General features: G+C 31.3%; 1 protein-coding gene and 1 long non-coding RNA gene across 2 annotated transcripts in view; one reads left to right on the top strand and one right to left on the bottom strand.

The window, feature by feature from the left end:
- The window catches only part of LOC148946289 (uncharacterized), a 97,908-nt gene that overhangs the window by 65,872 nt on the left and 22,773 nt on the right, over positions 1–9,263 (top strand). The gene's annotated exons all lie outside the window — the stretch shown is intronic.
- LOC148946290 (uncharacterized) overlaps positions 1–9,263 on the bottom strand; it is a 48,736-nt gene that overhangs the window by 20,050 nt on the left and 19,423 nt on the right. The window contains exon 2 of the mRNA XM_089098201.1: positions 3,209–3,256. Within this exon, the coding sequence (XP_088954327.1) occupies positions 3,209–3,256 (48 nt within the window). The remainder of the gene's footprint in view (positions 1–3,208; positions 3,257–9,263) is intronic.

Genomic DNA, 9,263 nt, shown 5'->3' with positions numbered 1-9,263 from the left:
GGGAAATTGATTTCTGAGAAATTGATTGCGTAACCTAACCTAACCTAACCTTATGAGCTCGTGACATGACCACGTGGTAGCACCATATATGGGCATAGAGTCCCTAGAGAGAATACCTGTGCTGTCAGTCGAAGGGGAAGTGAATTTCTAAGAAATTGATTTGTTGGAGTTCGTCCAGGAGAATTGTCTCCGGGCGAATTTTATTAATGTCTTTGGTGTTCGTCCAGGAGAATTGTTTCCTGGCGAAGTTTATTAATGTCTGACGGATGATGTCAAGGTTGATTGATTTGTTTGTGTTCATCCAGGAGAATTGACTCCGGGCGACTGTTTTGATCTTAGAGATGAAGAGATTAACGCGGGAAAGGGTTTCCTAGGAATTTCAAATGTGACAGCGCAAGGATGTCAAAACAAAAGGACCACACTGAAATTACGTTTAGAGATTATTTGGGCGAAACCGTTTTGAGACATTTTAGAAGATGATTTAAGCGAAACCGTTTGAGGCATTTTAGAAGATGATTTTAGAAGATGATTTAGAAGAGGATTTGAGGGTGGAACTCCATGGTCGTTATAATACACAAGTTTTATTTGAACAGTGTTGTGAGGTCCTCTACCCCAGCCCCAAAGGGCTCCGATCCCCCTACCCCAACCCCGAAGGAAGCCCCCAACCCCCAAAGGTTCCCCGGGCTCCCAAAGGACCACCCGGCCCCCCAAGGGCCCCCTGGACCCCAGAGGCCCCCCGGGCCTCCAAAGAACCCCCACCCCATTTTTTACTACTTTTTTAGTTTTTTCGGACTAAATTTTTAGACTTCGAAATTATCCAGCATTTATCCGGTTTTTTCTTTAACCCATTGGCGTAAAGTTTTAGCTTAGAGTCTTAGCTTAGAGTTTTTGTTAGAGTTCTAGTTTAGTTTAGTTTTAGTTAAGAGTTTAGAGTTTTTAGCTTAGAGTCTTAGCTTAGAGTTTTTGCTGAAGTTCTAGTTTAGTTTAGTTTTAGTTAAGAGTTTAGAGTTTTAGCCTAGAGTGTTAGCTTAGAGTTTTACTTAGAGTTGATGTTTAGTTTAGTAATAGTTAAGGATTTATAGTTCTTGATTAGAGTCTTAGATTAGAGTTTTTGTTAGGGTTCTATTTTCGTTTGGTTTTAGTTAAGAGTTTATAGTTTTTACTTACAGTCTTATCTTATAGTTCTAGTTTAGTTTAGTTTTATTTAAGATTTTAGAGTTTTAGCCTATAGTCTTAGCTTAGAGTTTTAGTTAGAGTTGAAGTTTAGTTTAGTAATAGTTAAGAGTTTCGAGTTTTAGCTTAGAGTCTTAGCTTAGAGTTTTTTTTAGAGTTCTAGTTTCGTTTAGTTTTAGTTAATCAATCAATCAATCAATCAATCATTTTATTAATACTAAACCGTATTACAAACGTAAAGAAAAATTATTTGGCCCAAGAAGCTTGGCTTGTTGTGGGCCTTACAACAAAATAATAAAGCACTAAGACAACCATATATATTACTCTAAATCAAACAATATATATGAAATATAGATTAAAGAGAATAAACACTACCATACAGTAAAAAAAATAATAATAACGATATATAAGGGAAAAACACAAAAGGAGAAACACTGGGCTCTTTGAAGTGAGCAGAGAAGAGATTTATTAGTATTACCCCTGACAGAGCAGCAATAAGAAATGTAAGGAAATATAAAAGCATAATAAAGAGAAAGCATAACATCTGGCGGAAGAAATGAGTTAACCCGGTGCAACATTGAAGACTGGCGGAAGATGAGGGAACGGGTGTGAGTTATATGAGGCTTAAAAGAGAGAAAACAGTCAAGATACACACCAAGAAATTTCACCATAGAATCTTGCGGTATAACATCATTCCCATAAGTCAGGATGATTGGCTTCCTTACATCTCTCATACGATAAGGGGTCCTGAAGTGTACAATGGCACTTTTTTGGCTTTTGAGAGTCATACCATTTGACCAGCACCAATCTTTTACTTTATCAAGAAGACCTTGAGCTATAGCTTAGAGTTTTAGTTAAAGTTATAGTTTAGTTAAGTTTTAGTTAAGAGTTTAGAGTTTTAGCTTAGAGTCATAGCTTAGAGTTTTTGTTAGAGTTCTAGTTTAGTTTAGTATAGTGTTAGTTAAGAGTTTGGTGTTTTACCTTTGAGTCTTAGCTTAGAGTTTTTGTTAGAGTTCTAGTTTAGTTTAATTTTAGTTATGAGTTTAGTGTTTTTAGCATAGACTCTTAGCTTAGAGTTTTTTTAACAGTTCTAGTTTAATTTATTTTTAGTTAAGAATTTAGAGTTTTTAGCTTAGAGCCTTAGCTTTTGAGTTTTTGCTGAAGTTCTAGTTTAGTTTATTTTTATTTAAGAGTTTAGAGTTTTAGCCTAGAGTCTTAGCTTAGAGTTTTAGTTAGAGTTGAAGTTTAGTTTAAGTAATAGTTAAGAGTTTAGAGTTTTAGCTTAGAGTCTTAGCTTAGAGTTTTAGTTAGAGTTCTAGTTTAGTTTAGTTTTAGTTTAGAGTTTAGAGTTTTAACTTACAGTATTATCTTAGAGTTCTAGTTTAGTTTAGTTTTAGTTAATAGTTTAGAGTTTTTTCCTATAGTCTTAGCTTAGAGTTTTAGTTAGAGTTGAAGTTTAGTTTAGTAATAGTTAAGAGTTTCGAGTTTTAGCTTAGAGTATTAGATTAGAGTTTTTTTTAGAGTTCTAGTTTCGTTTAGTTTTAGTTAATCAATCAATCAATCAATCCATCATTTTATTAATACTAAACTGTATTACAGACGTAAAGAAAAATTATTTAGCCCAAGAAGCTTGGCTTGTTGTGGGCCTTACAACACAATAATAAAGCACTAAAACAACCACGAATATAAATCTAAATAAAACAATATATATGAAATAAAGATTGTAGAGAGTAAACAATAGCATACAGTAAAAAAAATCATGATAATAATAACGATACATAAGGGAAAAACACAAAAAGGAGAAACGCCAGGAAAAGAGAAAACACGGAAAATAAACGAAACGGAGAGAGAAATTACTAAACTGGAAAGATACGACGAATAACTGCCTTTGCAGACAGAAATAACGGGACATCCGGTGAGATTGAATTCCATAATTGAATTGATTTATAAACAGGAGACCTCTGGGCTGCTGTAGATGAATGTTTGGGCAAAATAAATCTACGAAAAGAACTACGTAAAAAAGTAGAGTACCTACCTGAGCCTGTCCGTGAAAAAAATTGCTGTAGAGGCGATGGAAGTGTACCTAGAAAAGCAGAATGCGCTAAATAAAGATTAATTTTACTCACAATGCGATCCAGCGGAGCTATTCCAGTATCATTATAAAGATCAGAGGAAGGGTAAAGCCGAGGGAGAAGAAAAGTAGCCTTCACTGCCCTATTTTGGGCTCTTTGAAGTGAGCAGAGAAGAGATTTATTAGTATTACCCCAGACAGAGCAGCAATAAGAAATGTAAGGAAATATAAAAGCATAATAAAGAGAAAGCATAACATCTGGCGGAAGAAATTTGTTAACCCGGTGCAACATTGAAGACTGGCGGAAGATGAGGGAACGGGTGTGAGTTATATGAGGCTTAAAAGAGAGAAAACAGCCAAGATACACACCAAGAAATTTCACCATAGCAGCTTGCGGTGTAACATCATTCCCATAAGTCAGGATGATTGGCTCCCTTACATCTCTCATACGATAAGGGGTCCTGAAGTGTACAATGGCACTTTTTTGGCTGTTGAGAGTCATACCATTTGACCAGCACCAATCTTTTACTTTATCAAGAAGACCTTGAGCTAGAGAATTGGCAGATGGCAAGTCCACTGCAGCAATCAAAAAGTTACTGTCATCAGCAAAAAGAATAGGGTGCACAAGGGGATGAAGACCATCAACGAGATCATTAATGTAAATTAAAAACAAAAGTGGTCCAAGCACAGAGCCCTGTGGGACACCCTTCAATATAGGCAAAGTAGTGGAAGAATTACCATTAACTGAAACATACTGAGATCTTCCCGACAGATAAGACCTTAACTATTCTAGTGGGACTCCATGTACTCCAAATGAAGATAGTTTAGACAAAAGAGCAGAGTGGTCAACCATATCAGAGGCCTTTGAAAAGTCAAGAAATAGACCCAAAACACACAAGCCCCTGTCCAGATTAACACGCACAAACTCTGTTGTATCTGAAAGTTCATACGAGGTAGAGAAAGTGGGACGAAAACCATACTGATGGTTAGTTATGAGAGAATTTTCTGCAGTCGTGTTAGTACTAAAAAGTTTAGTTTAGTTATAGTTAAGAATTTAGAGTTTTAGCTTAGAGTCATAGCTTAGAGTTTTAGTTAAAGTTATAGTTTAGATAAGTTTTAGTTAAGAGTTTAGAGTTTTAGCTTTGAGTCATAGCTTAGAGTGTTTGTTAGAGTTTTAGTTTATTTTAGTATATTGTTATTTAAGAGTTTGGTGTTTTACCTTTGAGTCTTAGCTTAGAGTTGTTTTTAGAGTTCTAGATTAGTTTATTTTTAGTTAAGAATTTATAGTTTTATCTTATAGTCTTAGCTTAGAGTTGTTTTTGAAGTTATAGATTAGTTTAGTTTTAGTTATGAGTTTAGTGTTTTACCATAGAGTCTTTGCGTCGATTTTTAGTTAGAGTTGAAGTTTAGTTTAGTTATAGTTAAGAATTTAAATTTTAAGTTTTGAGTCTTGACTTATAGATTTTGTTAGACTTCTAGTTTTGTGTAGTTTTATTAAGTAGATAAGACTTTTACCTCAAATTCTTATAATATAGTTTTAGTTCAGTTTAGTTTTAGTTAAGAGTTTAGAGTTTTTAGCTTAGAGTCTTAGCTTAGAGTTTTAGTTAGAGTTCTAGGTTAGTTTAGGTTTAGTTAAGAGTTTAGCGTTTTACCATAGAGCCTTAGCTTAGAGTTTTAGTTAGAGTTGAAGTTTAGTTTAGTTACAGTTAAGAATTTAGAGTTTTAGCTTAGAGTCATAGCTTAGAGTTTTACTTAAAGTTGTAGTTTGGTTAAGTTTTAGTGAAGAGTTTCGAGTTTTAGCTTAGAGACTTAGCTTAGAGTTTTTGTTAGAGTTCTAGTTTAGTTTAGTTTTAGTTAAGAGTTTGATTTTTTACCTTTGAGTTTCAGTTAGAGTTATAGTTTGTTTTTGAGTTAGTTAAGAATTTGAAGTTTACCTTAGAGACTTAGCTTAGAGTTTTAGTAAGAGTTCTAGTTTAGTTTAGTTTTAGTTAAGAGTTTAGAGTTTTACCTTACAGTTTTAGATCGGAGTGTTTGTTATAGTCCTAGGTTAGTTTAGCTTTAATTAAGAGTTTAAAGTTTTTAGCTTAGAGTCTTAGCTTAGAGTTTTAGTTAGAGTTCTAGTTTAGTTTAGATTTAGTTAAGAGTTTAGAGTTTTACCATAGAGTCTTAGCTTAGAGTTTTAGTTAAAGTTGTAGTTTAGTTTAGTTGCAGTTAAGAATTTAGAGTTTTAGCTTAGAGTCATAGCTTAGAGTTTTACTTAAAGTTGTAGTTTGGTTAAGTTTTAGTTAAGAGTTTCAAGTTTTAGCTTAGAGTCTTAGCTTAGAGTTTTTGTTAGAGTTCTAGTTTAGTTTAGTTAAGAGTTTAGAGTTTTACTTTAGAGTTTTAGCTTAGAGTTTTAGTTAGAGTTCTACTTTAGTTTAGTTAGAGTTAAGAATTTAGAGTTTTAGCTTAGAGTCATAGCTTAGAGTTTTAGTTAAAGTTATAGTTTAGTTAAGTTATAGTTAAGAATTTTAGCTTAGAGTCTTAGCTTAGAGTTTTTGTTAGAGTTCTAGTTTATTTTAGTTTTAGTTAAGAGTTTAGAGTTTTTAGCTTAGAGTTTCAGTTAGAGTTCTAGCTTAGTTTAGTTAAGAGTTTGGTGTTTTGCCTTAGAGTCTTAGCTTAGAGTTTTAGTTAGAGTTCTAGTGCAGTTTAGTTTTAGTTAATAGTTAAGAATTTTATCTTAGAGTCTTAGCTTAGAGTTTTTGTTAGAGTTCTAGTTTAGTTTAGTTTTAGTTAAGAGTTTAGAGTTTTAGCTTAGAGTCTTAACTTAGAGTTTTTGTTAGGGTTGAAGTTTAGTTTAGTAATAGTTAAGAGTTTTAGCTTAGAATCTTAGATTAGAGTTTTTGTTAGAGTTCTAGTTTAGTTTAGTTTTAGTTAAGAATTTAAAGTTTTTAGCTTTGAGTCTTATCTTAAAGTTTTAGTTAGAGTTTGAGTTTAGTTTAGTTTTATTTAATAGTTTAGATTTTTACCATTGAGTCTTAGCTTAGAGTTTTAGTTAGAGTTGATGTTTAGTTTAGTTTCAGTTAAGAATTTAGAGTTTTAGCTTAGAGTCATAGCTTAGAGTTTTACTTAAAGTTGTAGTTTGGTTAAGTTTTAGTTAAGAGTTTCGAGTTTTAGCTTCGAGTCTTAGCTTAGAGTTTTTGTTAGAGTTCTAGTTTAGTTTTAGTTAAGAGTCTTGATTTTTACCTAAAAGTTTTAGCTTAGAGTCTTGCGATAGTTCTAGTTTACTTTAGTTTTTGTTAAGAAATTAGAGTTTAAGCTTATAGCCGTTGCATATACTTATTTTCAAGGATACTGTTTCCTTAAGCTTCTTTTAAGACTTTATAATCTTAGACCGTGGTTTTAGATTAGAGTTTTTGTTAGATCTCTAGTGGAGTTTATTTTTAGGTATTAGTTTGGTGTTTTAACTTTGAGTTTCAGTTAGAGTTCTAGTTTAGTTTAGTTAAGAGTTTGGTGTTTTACCTTAGAGTCATAGCTTAGAGTTTTAGTTAGAGTTCTAGTTTAGTTTTAGTTTAGAGTTTTAGCTTAGAGTCTTACCTTAGAGTTTTTGTTAGAGTTCTAGTTTAGTTTAGTTTTAATTAAGAGTTTAGAGTTTTTTCTTAGAGTCTTAGCTTAGAGTTTTAGTTATAGTTTTAGTTTAGTTTACTTATAGTTAAGAATTTAGAGTTATAGCTTAGAGAACTAAAACGTAACCAAACCACAACTTTAAGTAAAACTCTAAGCTATGACTATAAGCTAAGACTCTAAATTCTTAACTGTAACTAAACTAAACTTCAACTCTAACTAAAACTTTAATATAAGACTCTAAGCTAAAACTCTAAACTCTTAACTAAAAATAAACTAAACTACAACTCTAACTAAAACTATAAGCTAAGACTCTAAGGTAAAACTCTAAACTCTTAACTAAAACTAAACTAAACTAGAACTCTAACTAAAACTCTAAGCTAAGACTCTAAGCTAAAACTCTGAACTCTTAACTAAGTCTCTTAACTAAAGTCTAAGTCTAAGTCTCTTAACTAAAACTAAACTAAACTTTAACTCTAACTAAAACTCTAAGCTAAGACTCTAATCTAAAAACTCTAAACACTTAACTAAAACTAAACTAAACTAGAACTCTAACAAAAACTCTAAGCTAAGACTCTAAGCTAAAACTCTAAACTCTTAAGAGTTTAGAGTTTTAGTTTAGAGTTATACCTTAGAGTTTTTGATAGAGTTCTAGTTTAGTTTTAGTTAAGAGTTTAGAGTTTTAGCTTAAATTCTTAGATTAAAGTTTTTATTAGAGCTCTAGTTTATTTTAATTATATTTAAGAGTTTGATGTTTTACCTTTGAGTTTCAGTTAGAGTTCTAGTTTAGTTTATTTTTAGTTAAGAGTTTAGAATTTAACCTTAGAGTCTTAGCTTATAGTTTTAGTTAGAGTTCTAGTTTTAGTTAAGAGTTTAGAATTTTAGCTTAGAGTCTTAGCATAGAGTTTTCTATTAGAGTTCTAGTTTATTTCAGAGTTAGTTAGTAGTTCAGAGTTTTTAGCTTATAGTCTTAGCTTAGAGTTTTTGTTGAAGCTATAGTTTAGTTTAGTTTTATTTCAGAGTTTAGAGTTTTAGCTTAGAGTCTTAACTTAGAGTTTTTGTTAGAGTTGAAGTTTAGTTTAGTTTTAGTTAAGAGTTTAGAGTTTTTTAGCTTAGAGTCTTAGCTTAGAGTTTTTGTTAGAGTTCTAGTTTAGTTTAGTTTTAATTAAGAGTTTAGAGTTTTTAGCTTAGAGTCTTAGCTTAGAGTTGTAGTTATAGTTCTAGCTTAGTTTAGTTTTATTTAAGAGTTTAGAGTTTTACCATAGAGTCTTAGCTTAGAGTTCTATTTAGAGTTGAAGTTTATTATAGTTAAAGTTAAGAATTTAGAATTTTAGATTAGAGTCATAGCTTAGAGTTTTAATTAAAGTTATAGTTTGGCTAAGTTTTAGTTAAGAGTTACAAGTTTTAGCTTAGAGTCTTAGCTTAGAGTTTTAGTTAGAGTTCTAGTTTAGTTTAGTTTTAGTTAAGAGTTTAGAGTTTTACTTTAGAGTTTTAGTTAGAGTTCTACTTTAGTTTAGTTATAGTTAAGAATTTAGAGTTTTAGCTTAGAGTCATAGCTTAGAGTTTTAGTTAAAGTTATAGTTTAGTTTAGTAATAGTTAAGAAATTAGAGTTTTAACTTAGAGTCATTGCTTAGAGACTTAGTCCAATTTTTAGTTTAGTTAAGTTTTTGTTAAGAGTTTAGAGTTTTAGTTTAGAGTCTTAACTTAGAGTTTTTGTTAGAGTTCTAGTCTAGTTTAGTTTTCGTTAAGAGTTTGCTGTTTTACCTTTGAGTTTCAGTTAGAGTTCTAGTTTAGTTTTAGTTAAGAGTTTGGTGTTTTACCTTAGAGTTATAGCTTAGAGTTTTAGTTAAAGTTCTAGTTTAGTTTAGTTTTAGTTAAGAGTTTAGATTTTTAACTTAGAGTCTTAGCTTAGAGTTTTTGTTAGAGTTTTAGTTTAGTTTTAGTTAAGAGTTTAGAATTTTTAGCTTAGAGTCTTAGCTTAGAGTTTTGTTGAAGCTCTAGTTTAGTTTAGCTTTAGTTAAGAGTTTCTAGTTTTAGTTTAGAGGCTCAACTTAAAGTTTTTGCTAGGATTGAAGTGTAGTTTAGTTATAGTTAAGAGTTTAGAGTTTTAGCTTAGAGTCTTTGTTAGAGTTCTAGTTTAGTTTAGTTTTAATTAAGAGTTTAGAGCTTTTAGCTTAGAGTCTTATCTTAGAGTTTTAGTTAGAGTTCTAGTTTAGTTTAGTTTTAGTTAAAAGTTTAGAGTTTTACCATAGATTCTTAGCTTAGAGTTTTAGTTACAGATGAAGCTCATTTGAGGGAGATTGGGGAAAATAGTGTCTTAGCTTAGTTTATGAGCTTAGAGCTCCGCATACATTTATAGGGCGATTGCCCTTTATCTTAGAGTCTCATATTTTAGCTTAGAGTCTCAGATTGTAG

This window comes from Artemia sp. Qi Xiang Cuo, chromosome 12, assembly GCF_049724085.1.
Source record: "Artemia sp. Qi Xiang Cuo chromosome 12, ASM4972408v1, whole genome shotgun sequence".
Classification (NCBI taxonomy): Eukaryota; Metazoa; Arthropoda; class Branchiopoda; order Anostraca; family Artemiidae; genus Artemia; species Artemia sp. Qi Xiang Cuo.
The sequence above is the reverse complement of the archived record's forward strand: the minus strand, read 5'-3'. Positions and strand labels throughout refer to the sequence as shown.